Source organism: Oncorhynchus mykiss, chromosome 12 (assembly GCF_013265735.2).
Source record: "Oncorhynchus mykiss isolate Arlee chromosome 12, USDA_OmykA_1.1, whole genome shotgun sequence".
Lineage (NCBI taxonomy): Eukaryota > Metazoa > Chordata > Actinopteri > Salmoniformes > Salmonidae > Oncorhynchus > Oncorhynchus mykiss.
In genome coordinates, this window is record NC_048576.1 from 5284840 (window position 1) to 5306483 (window position 21644).

General features: G+C 43.9%; 1 protein-coding gene and 1 long non-coding RNA gene across 4 annotated transcripts in view; one reads left to right on the forward strand and one right to left on the reverse strand.

Annotated features, from left to right (window-relative positions):
• The first annotated feature begins 600 nt into the window (after nt 1–600).
• On the forward strand, nt 601–4493 carry LOC118937875. Its single transcript, XR_005035289.1, has 3 exons — nt 601–1225; nt 1402–1731; nt 3926–4493. It is a non-coding gene; the product is annotated as an uncharacterized LOC118937875 (long non-coding RNA).
• A 4132-nt stretch (nt 4494–8625) lies between these two features.
• Nucleotides 8626–21644, reverse strand: part of LOC110536872 (FSD1-like protein) — an 89013-nt gene continuing 75994 nt past the window's right edge. For all 3 annotated transcript variants that reach the window (XM_036936758.1, XM_036936757.1, XM_036936756.1), the window contains 2 exons: nt 18160–18248; nt 8626–11597 (listed from right to left, as the gene is read on the reverse strand). In XM_036936758.1, coding sequence (XP_036792653.1) covers nt 11475–11597; nt 18160–18248 — 212 coding nt within the window. In that variant the 3' untranslated portion in view covers nt 8626–11474. The remainder of the gene's footprint in view (nt 11598–18159; nt 18249–21644) is intronic.

Consider the following 21644-nt stretch of genomic DNA (forward strand, 5'->3'; position numbering starts at 1 on the left):
TTGGCTTCCTGTCCGACTCCCACCCGCTACAGCAAGAGCTGATCCCAAACCCAACCGCAAGAGCTGATCCCAAACCCAACCGCAAGAGCTGACCCCAAACCCAACCGCAAGAACTGATCCCAAGCCCTACCACAAGAACTGATCCCAAGCCCTACCGCAAGAACTGCTCCCAAGCCCTACCGCAAGACCTGATCCCAAGCCCTACCGCAAGAACTGCTCCCAAGCCCTACCGCAAGACCTGATCCCAAGCCCAACCACAAGAACTGATCCCAAACCCAACCACAAGAACTGATCCCAAACCCAACCGCAGTCCCGCAATGTTGTTTTAGGCATATGTGGCGGCTCGTGTACACTAGCAAGCGGTAAATTGCAGCGTGCCGCTTAGGTCGCCCAGAGTGGCTCGCTTGTGGGCGTGCTGGCAGCATATGGCAGTATATAGCAACACGTTTGATTGTGCGTCAAGAATTCCGCATAGCGAAGTGTGTATGAAGGTCTGGTTATTGAATGGGTAAGTAGTTTAATTCATTCTCCATTTCATGAATGTGTTCACAGGTAAATAGTAATTTGCTTTAAAACGCTCTGGTGACAAACACACTTTTTCCAATCGTCCACATGGCTGGGAGAACCTATTCAACTAAGTAAACACATTTAGAAAATGTAAAGGAAAAAAACGATGTATTATTAGCTAACTAGCTACAGTGCAGGCTAACTCAAATGTGCTGTAAACGTAGCTAGATAGATATCTAGCCAACTTTTCAGATTTTATAGATAGCTAAGTCAATTAAATCATCACCAGCTACCTAACTTCATATTAGCTATCTTGATGTATTTATCACTGTAAAAAAACAAACTCCAAATGTATTTGTAGGTAGCTAGCTAACAACCATGGTGGAGGGTGAAAGGATAGCAGCCCCAGCTGTCAGTGAGCGAGGCTATTCTGGATAGGGCAGGTACTTTTGTAGTTCCAGTTCCTAGAAGTCAGGACAGAGATAACAGTAACATAATATTCAGTGTGGTGTATTTTGACTATAATGAAGTATGTTTCTTGTGAGGTTTTTCTGTCCTCAGAAAAATAGAGCTGTGAAATCCTATCTACACATGAAGAGATCCCAAATGAAGAGCAGTGGTTCTCAGTCCTGGGGACTCAAAGAGGAGCACATTGTTGTTTTTGCCTCAGCACTGCACAGCTGATTCAAATGATCAAGTCATCATCAAGCTTCAAGTGGTATTTATGTATTAATTTGTGATGTTATCCTTGACATGATCCTGCTACTGACACATACTACACATATCAATCCAATGTTATTTTGATTTGTTATCAGGGATATTATACTTTAGTAATCCACAATGACCTGGTGATGTAAAAGTCTAATAATTACATTGTCTTCCATATTCCAACAGATACCTTGTAACTGGGGATACCTTCAAAACGATTGCCTACATTTACCATGTAGGGGCACTGCAAGGTTGGGTGACCAGGGCCATCTGGGACTGCCTCCTGGGGGGGATTCAGGCGTGTGAAGGCTACCTGTGTCCTGCATAACTTCATGAGGATGGACACGAGGACCAGGATGGGATAAGATTCCTGTTGAACACTGTACATTTAACTTCCTTATTTTCTCAATAACAGTCTCTCCCCTTTTCCCTAAATCCTCTAGGTTATATCAGCTGTGTCGGTGAACCCCTCCTGCATCTGAACTGGCTACATAGAGGGCAACAGAATGATCAGAGGTGAGAGGTCACTTGGTCGGGTCAACAGGAAGTATTATTAAAGAGATGCTTTACATTGAAATACAGATAGAGATACAGTAGTCCCAGAGTTAATGATCCCAGGTCAGTTTATATTATACAGGAAGTATTATTAAAGAGATGTAGTAGTCCCAGAGTTAATGATCCCAGGTCAGTTTATATTATACAGGAAGTATTATTAAAGATATGTAGTTTGTCTCAGAGTTAATGATCCCAGGTCAGTTTATATTATACAGGAAGTATTATTAAAGATATGTAGTTTGTCTCAGAGTTAATGATCCCAGGTCAGTTTATATTATACAGGAAGTATTATTAAAGAGATGTAGTAGTCCCAGAGTTAATGATCCCAGGTCAGTTTATATTATACAGGAAGTATTATTAAAGAGATGTAGTAGTCCCAGAGTTAATGATCCCAGGTCAGTTTATATTATACAGGAAGTATTATTAAAGAGATGCAGTAGTCCCAGAGTTAATGATCCCAGGTCAGTTTATATTATACAGGAAGTATTATTAAAGAGATGTAGTAGTCCCAGAGTTAATGATCCAAGGTCAGTTTATATTATACAGGAAGTATTACTAAAGAGATGCTTCACATTGAAATACAGACAGAGATGCAGTAGTCCCAGAGTTAATGATCCCAGGTCAGTTTATATTATACAGGAAGTATTATTAAAGAGATGCTTTACATTGAAATACAGACAGAGATGTAGTAGTCCCAGAGTTAATGATCCCAGGCCAGTTTATATTATACAGGAAGTATTATTAAAGAGATGTAGTTGTCTCAGAGTTAATGATCCCAGGTCAGTTTATATTATACAGGAAGTATTATTAAAGAGATGCAGTTGTCTCAGAGTTAATGATCCCAGGTCAGTTTATATTATACAGGAAGTATTATTAAAGAGATGTAGTAGTCCCAGAGTTAATGATCCCAGGTCAGTTTATATTATACAGGAAGTATTATTAAAGAGATGTAGTAGTCCCAGAGTTAATGATCCCAGGTCAGTTTATATTATACAGGAAGTATTATTAAAGAGATGCAGTAGTCTCAGAGTTAATGATCCCCAGAGTTAATGATCCCAGGTCAGTTTATATTATACAGGAAGTATTATTAAAGAGATGCTTTACATTGAAATACAGAAAGAGATGCAGTAGTCCCAGAGTTAATGATCCCAGGTCAGTTTATATTATACAGGAAGTTTTATTAAAGAGATGCTTTACATTGAAATACAGACAGAGATGTAGTAGTCCCAGAGTTAATGATCCCAGGTCAGTTTATATTATACAGGAAGTATTATTAAAGAGATGCTTTACATTGAAATACAGATAGAGATACAGTAGTCCCAGAGGTAATGATCCAAGGTCAGTTTATATTATACAGGAAGTATTACTAAAGAGATGCAGTAGTCCCAGAGTTAATGATCCCAGGTCAGTTTATATTATACAGGAAGTATTATTAAAGAGATGCAGTAGTCCCAGAGTTAATGATCCCAGGTCAGTTTATATTATACAGGAAGTCTTATTAAAGAGATGTAGTAGTCTCAGAGTTAATGATCCCAGGTCAGTTTATATTATACAGGAAGTATTATTAAAGAGATGTAGTAGTCCCAGAGTTAATGATCCCAGGTCAGTTTATATTATACAGGAAGTATTATTAAAGAGATGCTTTACATTGAAATACAGACAGAGATGCAGTAGTCCCAGAGTTAATGATCCCAGGTCAGTTTATATTATACAGGAAGTATTATTAAAGAGATGCTTTACATTGAAATACAGACAGAGATGCAGTAGTCCCAGAGTTAATGATCCCAGGTCAGTTTATATTATACAGGAAGTATTATTAAAGAGATGCTTTACATTGAAATACAGACAGAGATGCAGTAGTCCCAGAGTTAATGATCCCAGGTCAGTTTATATTATACAGGAAGTATTATTAAAGAGATGTAGTAGTCCCAGAGTTAATGATCCCAGGTCAGTTTATATTATACAGGAAGTATTATTAAAGAGATGCTTTACATTGAAATACAGATAGAGATGCAGTAGTCCCAGAGTTAATGATCCAAGGTCCGTTTTGCATTTCACCTCCTGATGATTATGATGACTGACAGTGTTAGAATGACAAAAAAACACAAGGCTTAAACATGCAATCGCTCTCTCTCCATCTGTCTCTCGTCTGCAGGTATGTTTTGACGTGAGAGGGGATGCCAACCCCCAGTCATCGCCACCTCACCTGCTCTTAAGATAAACTTCGGTCCGACTGGGAGCCCAAGGCTGGCTAGGAGACACAACTAGAGAAACTATTATATAATTGTGATGAACTGAGAGAATATTAAGGTAGCACAGCAATTCATTAATCATTAGCTGTCTTCCCTGCTCTTACCTCTTTCTCTTTGTCTTTTAGACCTCTCGTCACCTCTTCTTTCTTCCTCTGTTTTTATAATGAACACCAGATGTGCATTGAAGTACAGATTGAACTTGTATTTATAATATATTACAATTATAATATTTATAATGCATGTATTATGTATTTATAACCCTTGGATAATGAACTTCTTTCAATAAAGTGTTTCACATTCTCTCCTGGTTGAAATTAAGTCTCATTTGATGAAATACTACACCTATCCTGTTTTTATCAGATCAATGCAGATGAAGGAAATTAGATACTGAGATGAACCGGTTGGAGAGTATTTACATGATGCATAAGAAGTGGAGTGTACTGTTTTTTAAAATTATATATATATATATGAATTACAAAATCAGCCTTTAACTTGTTAAATCATTTTCTAGTTTATTGCATAGTTACAATGTGTAACCATTGATGTCCCAGGACAAGGATTGGTAAATACTATTGAAGTGTATAATTGTAATACCACACATGCAGACACAGCTTCATTCAAAGCTTCATTCAAAGACTGGAATTCAATACTGGTATTGGATATGACTGAAACTGCACCTTTATTTGCCAAGGTAGAGCACAAGATCCAAGCAAATCGAAGTGTGTCACATGCGCCAAATACAACAGTGAAATGCTTACTTACAAGCCCTTAACCAACAATACAGTTAAGAAACAAAACAAGTTAAAAAAGATACAAAACAATTAAAGAGCAGCAGTAGCTGTTCAGGAGTCTCATGGCTTGGGGGGGTGGAAGCTGTTCAGGAGTCTCATGGCTTGGGGGTGGAAGCTGTTCAGGAGTCTCATGGCTTGGGGGTGGAAGCTGTTCAGGAGTCTTATGACTTGGGGGGTGGAAGCTGTTCAGGAGTCTCATGGCTTGGGGGTGGAAGCTGTACAGGAGGGGGTGGAAGCTGTACAGGAGTCTTATGACTTGGGGGGTGGAAGCTGTTCAGGAGTCTCATGGCTTGGGGTGGAAGCTGTTCAGGAGTGTCATGGCTTGGGGGTGGAAGCTGTTCAGGAGTCTCATGGCTTGGGGGTGGAAGCTGTTCAGGAGTCTCATGGCTTGGGGGGTGGAAGCTGTTCAGGAGTCTCATGGCTTGGGGGGTGGAAGCTGTTCAGGAGTCTCATGGCTTGGGGGGTGGAAGCTGTTCAGGAGTCTCATGGCTTGGGGGGTGGAAGCTGTTCAGGAGTCTTATGACTTGGGGGTGGAAGCTGTTCAGGAGTCTCATGGCTTGGGGGTGGAAGCTGTTCAGGAGTCTCATGGCTTGGGGGGTGGAAGCTGTTCAGGAGTCTCATGGCTTGGGGGTGGAAGCTGTTCAGGAGTCTCATGGCTTGGGGGGTGGAAGCTGTTCAGGAGTCTCATGGCTTGGGGGGTGGAAGCTGTTCAGGAGTCTCATGGCTTGGGGGGTGGAAGCTGTTCAGGAGTCTCATGGCTTGGGGGGTGGAAGCTGTTCAGGAGTCTTATGACTTGGGGGTGGAAGCTGTTCAGGAGTCTCATGGCTTGGGGGTGGAAGCTGTTCAGGAGTCTCATGGCTTGGGGGGTGGAAGCTGTTCAGGAGTCTTATGACTTGGGGGTGGAAGCTGTTCAGGAGTCTCATGGCTTGGGGTGGAAGCTGTTCAGGAGTCTTATGACTTGGGGGTGGAAGCTGTTCAGGAGTCTCATGGCTTGGGGGTGGAAGCTGTTCAGGAGTCTTATGACTTGGGGGTGGAAGCTGTTCAGGAGTCTCATGGCTTGGGGTGGAAGCTGTTCAGGAGTCTCATGGCTTGGGGGGTGGAAGCTGTTCAGGAGTCTCATGGCTTGGGGGGTGGAAGCTGTTCAGGAGTCTCATGGCTTGGGGGTGGAAGCTGTTCAGGAGTCTCATGGCTTGGGGGGTGGAAGCTGTTCAGGAGTCTCATGGCTTGGGGGTGGAAGCTGTTCAGGAGTCTCATGGCTTGGGGGTGGAAGCTGTTCAGGAGTCTCATGGCTTGGGGGGTGGAAGCTGTTCAGGAGTCTCATGGCTTGGGGGGTGGAAGCTGTTCAGGAGTCTCATGGCTTGGGGGGTGGAAGCTGTTCAGGAGTCTCATGGCTTGGGGGGTGGAAGCTGTTCAGGAGTCTCATGGCTTGGGGGGTGGAAGCTGTTCAGGAGTCTCATGGCTTGGGGGGTGGAAGCTGTTCAGGAGTCTCATGGCTTGGGGGTGGAAGCTGTTCAGGAGTCTCATGGCTTGGGGGTGGAAGCTGTTAAGAAGTCTTTTGGACCTAGACGTGGCGGTCCGGTAGCGTTTGCCATTCGGTAGCAGAGAGAGAACAGTCTATGACTAGGATGGCTGGAGTCTTTGACATTTTTATACACACCTGGTATAGGAGGTCCTGGGTGGCAGGAAGCTTGGCCTCAGTGATATACTGGGCCGTACGCACTACCCTCTGTTTTGTCCCAGGGTCCTTACGCTTAGTGATGAGATTTGAGGGCACTATGGTGTTGAATGCTGAGCTGCAGTCAATGAATAGCATTCTCACATAGGTGTTCCTTTTGTCCAGGTGGGAAAGGGCAGTGTGGAGTGCAGAAAAGACTGCATCATCTGTGGATCTGTTGGGGTAGTATGCAAATTGGAGTGGGTCTAGGGTTTCTGGGATAATAGTGTTGATGTGAGCCATGACCAGCCTTTCAAAGCACTTCATGGCTACAGACGTGAGTGCTTCAGGTCAGTAGTCAATTAGACAGATTACCTTAGTGTTCCGGGGCACAGGGACTATGGTGGTCTGCATGAAACATGTTTGTATTACAGACTCAGTCAGAGACAGGTTGAAAATGTCAGTGAAGACATTTGCCAGATGGTCAACGCATGCTCGGAGTACAAGTCCTGGTAATCCGTCTGGCCCTGCGCGTTGTGGATATTGACCTGTTTAAAGGGCTTACTCACATCAGCTACGGAGAGTGTGATCACACAGTCATCCGGAACAGCTGATGCTCTCATGCATGTTTCAGTGTTACTTTCCTCGAAGCGAGCAAAGAAGTGATTTAGCTTGTCTGGTAGGCTCGTGTCACTGGGCAGCTCTCGGCTGTGCTTCCCTTTTATAGTCCGTAATAGTATGCAAGCCCTGCCACATCTGACGAGCGTCGGAGCCGGTGTAGTGTGATTCAATGTTAGTCCTGTATTGACGCTTTGCCTGTTTGATGGTTCGTCGGAGGGCATAGCAGGATTTCTTGTAAGCTTCCGGGTTAGAGTCCCACTCCTTGAAAGCGGCAGCGCTACCCTTTAGCTCAGTGCGGGTGTTGTTGTAATCCATGGCTTCTGGTTGGGATATGTAAGTCACTGGGGGGGGACGTTGCACTTATTGATGAAGCCAATGACTGATGTGGTGGTATACTTCTCAATGCCATTGGAAGAATCCAGGAACATGTTCCAGTCTGTGATAGCAAAACAGTCCTGCAGTTTAGCATCTGCTTCATCTGACCACTTTTTTATTTACCGAGACACTAAAGCTTCATGCTTTAATTTTGGCTTGTAAGCCGGAATCAGGAGGATGGAATTATGGTCAGATTTGCCAAATAGAGGGTGAGGGAGAGCTTGTATGTGTCTCTGTATGTGGAGTAGGTGGTAAATACAGCTATGAAGAATACAGATGAAAACTCTCTTGGTAAATAGTGTGTTCTACAGCTTATCATGAGATACTCTACCTCAGGTGAGCTAAACCTCGAGACTTCCTTAGATTTCGTGCTCCAGCTGTTGTTTACCTATATACATACTCCGCCACATCCCTTGTCTTACCAGACGCCGCTGTTCTATCCTGCCGGTACAGCGTAAAACCAGCCAGCTGTATGTTGATAGTGTCGTTGTTCAGCCACGACTCTGTGAAGCATAAGATACTACAGTTTTGAATGTCCCTTTGGTAGTTTAATCTTCCGCGTAGGTCATCTATTTTATCGTCCAAAGATTCCATTCTGCTAGCAAACGTTCAAGGTAGTGGGGGTTTATTCTATCGCCTACGAATTCTCAGAAGGCAGCCTGCCCTCCGGCCCCTTTTTTCTCCACCTACTCTTCATGCAAATCATGGGGGATCTGGGCCTGTTCCCGAGAAAGCAGTATATCGTTGGTGTCGGCCTCGTCAGACACATTAAAGGTGGTGAGTAATCGCAGTCCTGATGTCCAGAAGTTATGTTCGGTCATAAGAGACGGTGGCGGCAACATTATGTACAAAATAAAAACAAAAAGTTCCAAACAAAAAAAAAAACAGAAAATCGGGGCACGTAAAACGTCTGCCTTCTTCTCCGGCGCCATCTTACAAATGGAATGGCCATCTGTGAGAGTATGACATTTTGTACCAGTAGTAAGCATACAACAGGCCCACATAGACAAACAGAGAATCCAATTACTCTACCATGTGGTTTAGAAAACTCAAAATGTTTGTAAGCTAAAATAAAAACACAGAGAATTGATTCACTTTTCAATCAACCCTGCCTCAATACGCTTCATAGTTTAAAGTCAACGAGAAAGATAAAGCAAAAATGTTTCCAGGGGGTGAAAACAGTTTATTTGGTGCTTCAATGGAGAGGTGGACATATCTAAAGAGTCACATGTTTGCAGTCAAATATCACAAAACAATGTGAATACAGTATAACTGAAAAGGTTGGCCCACATGAAGACAAGCGGAGATGTCCTTCTCCCCCGAACGGCCCAACACAGAACAGCAGGAAGAAGGAAAACATGGTAGGAAAAGGAAATAACCAAACATTGAAAAGAGTTCGACCAGTATACACAACATGATATTGATGCACAAAAGGGTCCGTTATTTAGTTTGAATCAGTCTCTCTCTAATAATCCAGGTCAAATGTGACATATTCAGCATTGAGACCACTGATATGCCTAAATTCTGTCAAATAAAATTATTATTTCAAAACAAAATCACCAAACTAAGTAAATGTATGAAGAAAGTTATTGTGTGCAGTGGTCAGAGAAGTGTCTGGCTGTAGTGGTCAGAGAAGTGTCTGGCTGTAGTGTGCAGTGGTCAGAGAAGTGTCTGGCTGTAGTGGTCAGAGAAGTGTCTGGCTGTAGTGTGCAGTGGTCAGAGAAGTGTCTGGCTGTAGTGGTCAGAAAGAGAGATGTGTCTGGCTTTAGGATCTCGTCCTGAATTATTGTAGTGACATCATCCAGACACCAGGTGGCAGAATATAAAGTATTCCCATATCAATTTCCCCTCACTAAACATAATCTTTGGTGGTTTAGACACAATATGACAGACATCTCATTCTAACTGATGATGACCTTATGTATCAATATAATCATGTAGACACTGAGTGGACAAAACATTAGGAACACCTGCTCTTTCCATGACTGACCAGGTGAAAGCTATGATCCCTTATGATGTCACTTGTTAAATCCACTTTAAATCAGTGTAGATGACATGGATAGAGTATGTGTATCATTCAGAGGGTAAATGGGTAAGGCAAAAGATTTAAGTGTCTTTGAATGGGTATGGTAGTAGGTTCCAGGCGCACCAGTTTGAATGTGTCAAGAACTGCAAAGCTGCTGGGTTTTTTCACACTCAACAGTTTCCCGTGTGTATCAAGAATGGTCCACCACCCAAAGGACATCCAGCCAACATGACACAACTGTGGGGAAGCATTGGGAGTTAACATGGGCCCAGCATCCCTGTGGAACGCTTTCAAAATCTTGTTCATGCCCCCACAAATGGAGGTTGTTCTGAGGGCAAAAAGGGGTGTTCTTAATGTTTTGCACTCTCAGTGTATATCTGAACCTCTGAACGCTTTAAAAATGTACCTCATTTTTAAGAACTGCCGTTTGTGAGCGATATCATGAGATGAACCTCTGAACGCTTTAAAAAGGTACAGTAATAGGAGGGTCCTTAAAGGCACCCTATTCCCTATTTAGGGCACTAGTGCACTATAAAATGGGAATAAGGTGCCATAAGATATGAATAGGAACACACACACTTCTCAATGACGTACAGACACAGATCACCACACTCTTGACGTCTAGGTTCCAAGACTGCTTCCCAAATGGCACCCTGTTCCCTATATAGGGCACTACTTTTGCCCAGGCCCCATAGGGCCTTAGTGCATGACCAGGGATCGTCATAGGGGCCCTGGTCAAAAGTAGTGCACTTTATATAGGGAATAGGGTGTGATTTGGGTCACACTGAGCCTGGTGCACAGGACATGTAAGCACGAGACGAAAACAGAACTGCATCACATGTTATCATTCCCTGTGCAACAGTTCTCCATCACTTAAGTCAACCCTAACTTCAGGTACTGTATTGTGTGCAAACCTGCAGTTTAGTTCAGACAAGGTATTGTTCAGTAGTGAAGAGACTGAGGGATCAAACCAAAACGACGCCTCTACGAGAGAGGGAGGAGTTATAATCCATTCACTGACATGACTGCCATAGTCACACACACACACACACACACACACACACACGAGTCAATATAGGAGCTGTTAAGTAATCAGGTTGGTTTTCTCGGCATGCCATAAAACAGACATTCACACTTCAGAGAGAGACAGAATGATCTAAAAACTCAGCATTCTAACTAAAACAAAAAGGAAAAAAAAAAACTAAGTGCACTCATCTATTCCCTGATTAAACGTCTAGCATTCCTGATCCAGAATGAGAATCTTAATTTAATATTCGAACCCTAAGCGATTTGGAACATTGTAAAGAGGGTTCCACTAACCCTTAATGCTGCAGCTGGGTTATTGGTTGTTCCTGAAGAGCTACCCCCCCCTGTAAGTTTGCTCCAACCCATGATTCAGCTTATCAATCAGCTATTATTATTAGAATCAGGTGCTAGGTTAGGGTCAGTGGAAACCTACAGGACGGTAGCTCTCCAGGAACAGGCTTGGAGAGCCCTGATGCGTGATGACACCCTCTAAGGGTCTGGAGCGGCTTGGTTAAACTGCGAGAGGAGTGAAGGCGAGGCTGGTTTTGTTCCTCCAATGCTCAGCTTTTCTCATGTCTCGCAGTGCATCTGAAGCGGGCAGCTTGGGTTGACTGACAGATCAGAAACAGGAAGGGGTTGTACTTGCACAGAAAGCAGGAAGTCAGAGGAGCATGTTCAGTTCATAATTGGTTGCGTCTGAAATGGAACCCTATTCCCTATGTAGTGCACTACTTTAGACCAGAGCCCTATGGAACCCTATTCCCTATATAGTGCACTACTTTAGACCAGAGCCCTATGGAACCCTATTCCCTATATAGTGCACTACTTTAGAACAGAGCCCTATAGAACCCTATTCCCTATATAGTGCACTACGTTTGACTAGAGCCCGCATAGAGCAACAGTAGTGCACTGAGTAGAGAATAGGGTGCTGTTCCAGATGTAGCCCGTGAGTGTGTGGGCTACTGGGCCATGCTGTTGAGGCTGCTGTTGGATCCTCCCAGGCCGTTCTCGGTCTTCTGGAAACTCTTGACTGCACTGGGGACTTGCATGCCTGTACTGAGGCTCAGTCCTCCGCACCACACCTGGAGCACAACACAAACACACACACACGTAAAGAACACTATCATCGTCACGGAGGGAGTTATAAAGACACATGGCTCGGAAACTGCTGCCACTTTATGACAACATGAACAGAGCTATGGACTGAGCACAAGCTTCAACAAGGATTCCTGGTAGACCAAGGACCTGAACACTGGGAACAGCGATGCCTACGCATATCCAGTACATTTCACAGGTATGTAGAATAACACGTGAAGAGAAGGTGAGGTACCCTCCTAGCGGCAGGGTAGCCTAGTGGTTAGAGCGTTGGACTAGTAACCGGAAGGTTGCAAGTTCAAATCCTCCCGAGCTGACAAGGTACAAATCTTTCGTTCTGCCCCTGAACTAGGCCGTCATTGAAAATAAGAATTTGAGTCAAACCAAGCTTTATTAATATAGCACATTTCAGACATGAAAGCAACGCAATGCGCTTCACAGGAAAAAACTAAGAAAAACCCCCAAAGAAAATGGAACAAATATGGTTATCAATACGTCACACCTGGGAGAGATTTACATGGTTATCAATAGGTCACACCTGGGAGAGATTTACATGGTTATCAATAGGTCACACCTGGGAGAGATTTACATGGTTATCAATACATCACACCTGGGAGAGATTTACATGGTTATCAATAGGTCACACCTGGGAGAGATTTACATGGTTATCAATAGGTCACACCTGGGAGAGATTTACATGGTTATCAATACATCACACCAGGGAGAGATTTACATGGTTATCAATAGGTCACACCTGGGAGAGATTTACATGGTTATCAATAGGTCACACCTGGGAGAGATTTACATGGTTATCAATACATCACACCTGGGAGAGATTTACATGGTTATCAATAGGTCACACCAGGGAGAGATTTACATGGTTATCAATACATCACACCAGGGAGAGATTTACATGGTTATCAATACATCACACCTGGGAGAGATTTACATGGTTATCAATAGGTCACACCTGGGAGAGATTTACATGGTTATCAATACATCACACCTGGGAGAGATTTACATGGTTATCAATAGGTCACACCTGGGAGAGATTTACATGGTTATCAATACATCAATACATCATGCCAGGGAGAGATTTACATGGTTATCAATAGGTCACACCTGGGAGAGATTTACATGGTTATCAATACGTCACACCTGGGAGAGATTTACATGGTTATCAATAGGTCACACCTGGGAGAGATTTACATGGTTATCAATAGGTCACACCTGGGAGAGATTTACATGGTTATCAATAGGTCACACCTGGGAGAGATTTACATGGTTATCAATACATCACACCTGGGAGAGATTTACATGGTTATCAATACATCACACCAGGGAGAGATTTACATGGTTATCAATACATCACGCCAGGGAGAGATTTACATGGTTATCAATAGGTCACACCTGGGAGAGATTTACATGGTTATCAATACATCACACCAGGGAGAGATTTACATGGTTATCAATACATCACACCAGGGAGAGATTTACATGGTTATCAATAGGTCACACCTGGGAGAGATTTACATGGTTATCAATAGGTCACACCTGGGAGAGATTTACATGGTTATCAATACATCAATACATCACGCCAGGGAGAGATTTACATGGTTATCAATAGGTCACACCTGGGAGAGATTTACATGGTTATCAATAGGTCACACCTGGGAGAGATTTACATGGTTATCAATACATCACACCTGGGAGAGATTTACATGGTTATCAATACATCACGCCAGGGAGAGATTTACATGGTTATCAATAGGTCACACCTGGGAGAGATTTACATGGTTATCAATAGGTCACACCTGGGAGAGATTTACATGGTTATCAATACATCACACCTGGGAGAGATTTACATGGTTATCAATAGGTCACACCAGGGAGAGATTTACATGGTTATCAATACATCACACCAGGGAGAGATTTACATGGTTATCAATAGGTCACACCAGGGAGAGATTTACAAGGTTATCAATACATCACACCAGGGAGAGATTTACATGGTTATCAATACATCAATACATCACGCCAGGGAGAGATTTACATGGTTATCAATACATCACACCTGGGAGAGATTTACATGGTTATCAATAGGTCACACCAGGGAGAGATTTACATGGTTATCAATACATCACACCTGGGAGAGATTTACATGGTTATCAATAGGTCACACCTGGGAGAGATTTACATGGTTATCAATACATCACACCAGGGAGAGATTTACATGGTTATCAATACATCACACCCAGGAGAGATTTACATGGTTATCAATACATCACACCAGGGAGAGATTTACATGGTTATCAATACATCACACCCAGGAGAGATTTACATGGTTATCAATAGGTCACACCAGGGAGAGATTTACATGGTTATCAATAGGTCACACCTGGGAGAGATTTACATGGTTATCAATACATCACGCCAGGGAGAGATTTACATGGTTATCAATAGGTCACACCTGGGAGAGATTTACATGGTTATCAATACATCACGCCAGGGAGAGATTTACATGGTTATCAATAGGTCACACCTGGGAGAGATTTACATGGTTATCAATACATCACACCAGGGAGAGATTTACATGGTTATCAATACATCACACCTGGGAGAGATTTACATGGTTATCAATAGGTCACACCAGGGAGAGATTTACATGGTTATCAATACATCAATACATCATGCCAGGGAGAGATTTACATGGTTATCAATACATCACGCCAGGGAGAGATTTACATGGTTATCAATAGGTCACACCTGGGAGAGATTTACATGGTTATCAATACATCATGCCAGGGAGAGATGTACATGGTATCAATACATCACGCCAGGGAGAGATTTACATGGTTATCAATAGGTCACACCTGGGAGAGATTTACATGGTTATCAATAGGTCACACCTGGGAGAGATTTACATGGTTATCAATAGGTCACACCAGGGAGAGATTTACATGGTTATCAATAGGTCACACCAGGGAGAGATTTACATGGTTATCAATAGGTCACACCAGGGAGAGATTTACATGGTTATCAATAGGTCACACCAGGGAGAGATTTACATGGTTATCAATAGGTCACACCAGGGAGAGATTTACATGGTTATCAATAGGTCACACCTGGGTAAGCCTAGACGAAACACAGCCCTTTGTGTTTCTACAAATCCACTAGGGGAAAAATGATTGGAACCATTTCCCTGTTTGACCGCTAGGTTTTATGGGTATTATGATACTTCCACTGTGGGGCTCTATAGCCAACGGCTTAGCTAGCTAGCTACATTAGTGAAAAGGGGGGAAATGCTAGCTACATTAGTGAAAAGGGGGGAAATGCTAGCTAGCTACATTAGCGAAAAGGGGGGAAATGCTAGCTAGCTACATTAGTGAAAAGGGGGAAAATGCTAGCTAGCTACATTAGTGAAAAGGGGGGAAATGCTAGCTAGCTACATTAGTGAAAAGGGGGGAAATGCTAGCTAGCTTTACCACAGTGTTAGTATGTTTTACCCACTAAAATAGTTATTGCCAGCTATTCTGAAATGAGTAATTCAAATTTGAATACACTGAATATGATTTTTAATTTTATTTTAAAGTCAACACGTCAATAGTAAGATCTGTTGAACATCTTGGGTCCAATAGATTTATGTGCTACATCTGGAAAACCAAAATCAAATGTTTCCTTTCATATTCCGTGTTGCGGTTCCGTGTTGCGGTTCCGTGTTGCGGTTCCGTGTTGGTTTTGGTAAGTGAAGCATATTTATATAAATGTTTTATAAATGGGAAAATATAAAATGACAGCACATTGACTTTCATGTTGGTTGGTTGGTGTTATAGTTCAGTGGTAAACTGCACAGTTAATTACCGTGAAGTGCTTAGCTATAAAACGCTTTATGGATGGAAAATAGATTAGACTTTACATTGACTGCATATAATTTATACATAGACCTTTCATGTGTGCATTATAGACCCATATGAACAACTTAATTGTGATGTGGAGTAGGGCTGTAAATTAGTTATGAAAGAGTTATGATATGACCCCCGACTACACGATTTGATCCCTAACATTGACCCTGAGATTTCAACCCCGTGGGGATCTTAATTCACCATTGACCTCAGTGAGAAGAAGGTAACTCGGGGGGGCCTGTACCGAACGGAGTGGGAAATGGGGCTGATACAGGCGTGTGGATCAACTGCTTGGTTTCAGCGTTGTAGAAGTATGGCATATATATATATATATATATATATATACACACAGTGCCTTGTGAAATTATTCGGCCCCCTTGAACTTTGCGACCTTTTGCCACATTTCAGGCTTCAAACATAAAGATATAAAACTGTATTTTTTTTTGTGAAGAATCAACAACAAGTGGGACACAATCATGAAGTGGAACGACATTTATTGGATATTTCAAACTTTTTTAACAAATCAAAAACTGAAAAATTGGGCGTGCAAAATTATTCAGCCCCTTTACTTTCAGTGCAGCAAACTCTCTCCAGAAGTTCAGTGAGGATCTCTGAATGATCCAATGTTGACCTAAATGACTAATGATGATAAATACAATCCACCTGTGTGTAATCAAGTCTCCGTATAAATGCACCTGCACTGTGATAGTCTCAGAGGTTCGTTAAAAGCGCAGAGAGCATCATGAAGAACAAGGAACACACCAGGCAGGTCCGAGATACTGTTGAAGAAGTTTAAAGCCGGATTTGGATACAAAAAGATTTCCCAAGCTTTAAACATCCCAATGAGCACTGTGCAAGCGATAATATTGAAATGGAAGGAGTATCAGACCACTGCAAATCTACCAAGACCTGGCCGTCCCTCTAAACTTTCAGCTCATACAAGGAGAAGACTGATCAGAGATGCAGCCAAGAGGCCCATGATCACTGGATGAACTGCAGAGATCTACAGCTGAGGTGGGAGACTCTGTCCATAGGACAACAATCAGTCGTATATTGCACAAATCTGGCCTTTATGGAAGAGTGGCAAGAAGAAAGCCATTTCTTAAAGATATCCATAAAAAGTGTTGTTTAAAGTTTGCCACAAGCCACCTGGGAGACACACCAAACATGTGGAAGAAGGTGCTCATCTGGTCAGATGAAACCAAAATTGAACTTTTTGGCAACAATGCAAAATGTTATGTTTGGGGTAAAAGCAACACAGCTCATCACCCTGAACACACCATCCCCACTGTCAAACATGGTGGTGGCAGCATCATGGTTTGGGCCTGCTTTTCTTCAGCAGGGACAGGGAAGATGGTTAAAATTGATGGGAAGATGGATGGAGCCAAATACAGGACCATTCTGGAAGAAAACCTGATGGAGTCTGCAAAAGACCTGAGACTGGGACGGAGATTTGTCTTCCAACAAGACAATGATCCAAAACATAAAGCAAAATCTACAATGGAATGGTTCAAAAATAAACATATCCAGGTGTTAGAATGGCCAAGTCAAAGTCCAGACCTGAATCCAATCAAGAATCTGTGGAAAGAACTGAAAACTGCTGTTCACAAATGCTCTCCATCCAACCTCACTGAGCTCGAGCTGTTTTGCAAGGAGGAATGGGAAAAAATGTCAGTCTCTCGATGTGCAAAACTGATAGAGACATACCCCAAGCGACTTACAGCTGTAATCGCAGCAAAAGGTGGCGCTACAAAGTATTAACTTAAGGGTGCTGAATAATTTTGCACGCCCAATTTTTCAGTTTTTGATTTGTTAAAAAAGTTTTAAATATCCAATAAATGTCGTTCCACTTCATGATTGTGTCCCACTTGTTGTTGATTCTTCACAAAAAAATAAAGTTTTATATCTTTATGTTTGAAGCCTGAAATGTGGCAAAAGGTCGCCGAATACTTTCGCAAGGCACTGTATATATATATATATATATATATATATGCCATAAAGCTACACCACGATTTGAAATTGTGCTTATTATGATCATGCTTATTATGATAAGCAGAATTTCAAAACGTGTTAAGGCTTTATGGCATATATATATTTTTATTTTACCTTTATTTAACGAGGCAAGTCAGTTAAGAACAAATTCTTATTTTCAATGACGGCCTAGGAACAGTGGGTTAACTGCCTTGTTCAGGGGGCAGAACGACAGATTTGTACCTTGTCAGCCCGGGGCATTGGACCTTGCAACCTTCCGGTTACTAGTCCAACGCTCTAACCACTAGGCTACGCTGCCGCCCCTACACTCTAACCACTAGGCTACGCTGCCGCCCCTACACTCTAACCACTAGGCTACGCTGCCGCCCCAAATTCACCAACACTGGTATGACAGGAGCACACTTTTGAGAACAGACAAAATGACGACACTACAATGTTATTGGCATAATGCATCTATTAAAGATACCTAAATATGAGCGGTTACATAGCGTGACATAAATGCCCTGATAACCCTGTAGGGACCTGTTATAACACGTCCACGCTGTAACTTGTTACCTATTGATGTCATCTAGGTCTTGATAACAGGACAGGTTCTCTGGTATAATATACAGTCACGAGTAGGAGTGCATCGGCCATGACACCCGACAGGACTTACCATGAAGGCTGGTACTACAGGTTGGCTAAACTTAGCCTTGAACGTGTGGATCAACTGCTTGGTTTCAGCGTTGTAGAAGGACAGTTGTCCTGTGGAAGAGAAAAACTGTTATTTAAGACCAACTACTGTATCCACTTCACTTGTTCAAGCACAGCCTACAATCCCAAATGGTAGCCTGTTCCCTACATAGTGCACTACCGCTATGGGCTCTGATCAAAAGCAGTGTATAGGGAATAGGCCACCTGGTCAAAAGTAGTGCACTATGTAGGGAGAAAGACTGTACCACTTTACAAGCACAGAGAGCATGATTAAAATATAATTTTGATGCTCTGGGAAGAAGAAAAGCCTTGTTTGTAGTCGCCTACTCTACAGTCATTTCCTGGAGGATGGAGGCTCAGTGGGTAGTAATCTACTCCACAGTCATTTCCTGGAGGATGGAGGCCCAGTGGGTAGTAATCTACTCTACAGTCATTTCCTGGAGGATGGAGGCCCAGTGGGTAGTAATCTACTCTACAGTCATTTCCTGGGGGATGGAGGCCCAGTGGGTAGTAATCTACTCTACAGTCATTTCCTGGGGGATGGAGGCCCAGTGGGTAGTAATCTACTCTACAGTCATTTCCTGGGGGATGGAGGCCCAGTGGGTAGTAATCTACTCTACAGTCATTTCCTGGAGGATGGAGGCCCAGTGGGTAGTAATCTACTCTACAGTCATTTCCTGGGGGATGGAGGCCCAGTGGGTAGTAATCTACTCCACAGTCATTTCCTGGGGGATGGAGGCCCAGTGGGTAGTAATCTACTCTACAGTCATTTCCTGGGGGATGGAGGCCCAGTGGGTAGTAATCTACTCTACAGTCATTTCCTGGGGGATGGAGGCCCAGTGGGTAGTAATCTACTCTACAGTCATTTCCTGGGGGATGGAGGCCCAGTGGGTAGTAATCTACTCCACAGTCATTTCCTGGAGGATGGAGGCCCAGTGGGTAGTAATCTACTCTACAGTCATTTCCTGGAGGATGGAGGCCCAGTGGGTAGTAATCTACTCCACAGTCATTTCCTGGGGGATGGAGGCCCAGTGGGTAGTAATCTACTCTACAGTCATTTCCTGGGGGATGGAGGCCCAGTGGGTAGTAATCTACTCTACAGTCATTTCCTGGGGGATGGAGGCCCAGTGGGTAGTAATCTACTCTACAGTCATTTCCTGGGGGATGGAGGCCCAGTGGGTAGTAATCTACTCTACAGTCATTTCCTGGGGGATGGAGGCCCAGTGGGTAGTAATCTACTCTACAGTCATTTCCTGGGGGATGGAGGCCCAGTGGGTAGTAATCTACTCTACAGTCATTTCCTGGGGGATGGAGGCCCAGTGGGTAGTAATCTACTATACAGTCATTTCCTGGGGGATGGAGGCCCAGTGGGTAGTAATCTACTCTACAGTCATTTCCTGGGGGATGGAGGCCCAGTGGGTAGTAATCTACTCTACAGTCATTTCCTGGGGGATGGAGGCCCAGTGGGTAGTAATCTACTCTACAGTCATTTCCTGGGGGATGGAGGCCCAGTGGGTAGTAATCTACTCTACAGTCATTTCCTGGGGGATGGAGGCCCAGTGGGTAGTAATCTACTATACAGTCATTTCCTGGGGGATGGAGGCCCAATGGGTAGTAATCTACTCCACAGTCATTTCCTGGGGGATGGAGGCCCAGTGGGTAGTAATCGACTCTACAGTCTTTTCCTGGGGGATGGAGGCCCAGTGGGTAGTAAACTACTCTACAGTCATTTCCTGGGGGATGAAGGCCCAGTGGGTAGTAATCTACTCCACAGTCATTTCCTGGAGGATGGAGGCCCAGTGGGTAGTAATCTACTCTACAGTCATTTCCTGGGGGATGGAGGCCCAGTGGGTAGTAATCTACTCTACAGTCATTTCCTGGGGGATGGAGGCCCAGTGGGTAGTAATCTACTCTACAGTCATTTCCTGGGGGATGGAGGCCCAGTGGGTAGTAATCTACTCTACAGTCATTTCCTGGGGGATGGAGGCCCAGTGGGTAGTAATCTACTCCACAGTCATTTCCTGGGGGATGGAGGCCCAGTGGGAAGTAATCTACTCTACAGTCATTTCCTGGAGGATGGAGGCCCAGTGGGTAGGAATCTACTCTACAGTCTTTTCCTGGGGGATGGAGGCCCAGTGGGTAGTAATCTACTCTACAGTCTTTTCCTGGGGGATGGAGGCCCAGTGGGTAGTAATCTACTCTACAGTCATTTCCTGGGGGATGGAGGCCCAGTGGGTAGTAATCTACTCTACAGTCATTTCCTGGGGGATGGCAGCCCAGTGGGTAGTAATCTACTCTACAGTCATTTCCTGGGGGATGGAGGCCCAGTGGGTAGTAATCTACTCTACAGTCATTTCCTGGGGGATGGAGGCCCAGTGGGAAGTAATCTACTCTACAGTCATTTCCTGGGGGATGGAGGCCCAGTGGGTAGTAATCTACTCTACAGTCATTTCCTGGAGGATGGAGGCCCAGTGGGTAGTAATCTACTCTACAGTCTTTTCCTGGGGGATGGAGGCCCAGTGGGTAGTAATCTACTCTACAGTCATTTCCTGGAGGATGGAGGCCCAGTGGGTAGTAATCTACTCTACAGTCATTTCCTGGAGGATGGAGGCCCAGTGGGTAGTAATCTACTCTACAGTCATTTCCTGGAGGATGGAGGCCCAGTGGGTAGTAATCTACTCTACAGTCATTTCCTGGAGGATGGAGGCCCAGTGGGTAGTAATCTACTCTACAGTCATTTCCTGGGGGATGGAGGCCCAGTGGGTAGTAATCTACTCTACAGTCTTTTCCTGGGGGATGGAGGCCCAGTGGGTAGTAATCTACTCTACAGTCATTTCCTGGAGGATGGAGGCCCAGTGGGTAGTAATCTACTCTACAGTCTTTTCCTGGGGGATGGAGGCCCAGTGGGTAGTAATCTACTCTACAGTCTTTTCCTGGAGGATGGAGGCCCAGTGGGTAGTAATCTACTCCACAGTCATTTCCTGGAGGATGGAGGCCCAGTGGGTAGTAATCTATTCTACAGTCATTTCCTGGAGGATGGAGGCCCAGTGGCTAGTAATCTACTCTACAGTCATTTCCTGGGGGATGGAGGCCCAGTGGGTAGTAATCTATTCTACAGTCATTTCCTGGAGGATGGAGGCCCAGTGGGTAGTAATCTATTCTACAGTCTTTTCCTGGGGGATGGAGGCCCAGTGGGTAGTAATCTACTCTACAGTCATTTCCTGGAGGATGGAGGCCCAGTGGGTAGTAATCTACTCTACAGTCATTTCCTGGGGGATGGAGGCCCAGTGGGTAGTAATCTACTCTACAGTCATTTCCTGGAGGATGGAGGCCCAGTGGGTAGTAATCTACTCTACAGTCATTTCCTGGAGGATGGAGGCCCAGTGGGTAGTAATCTACTCTACAGTCATTTCCTGGGGGATGGAGGCCCAGTGGGTAGTAATCTAC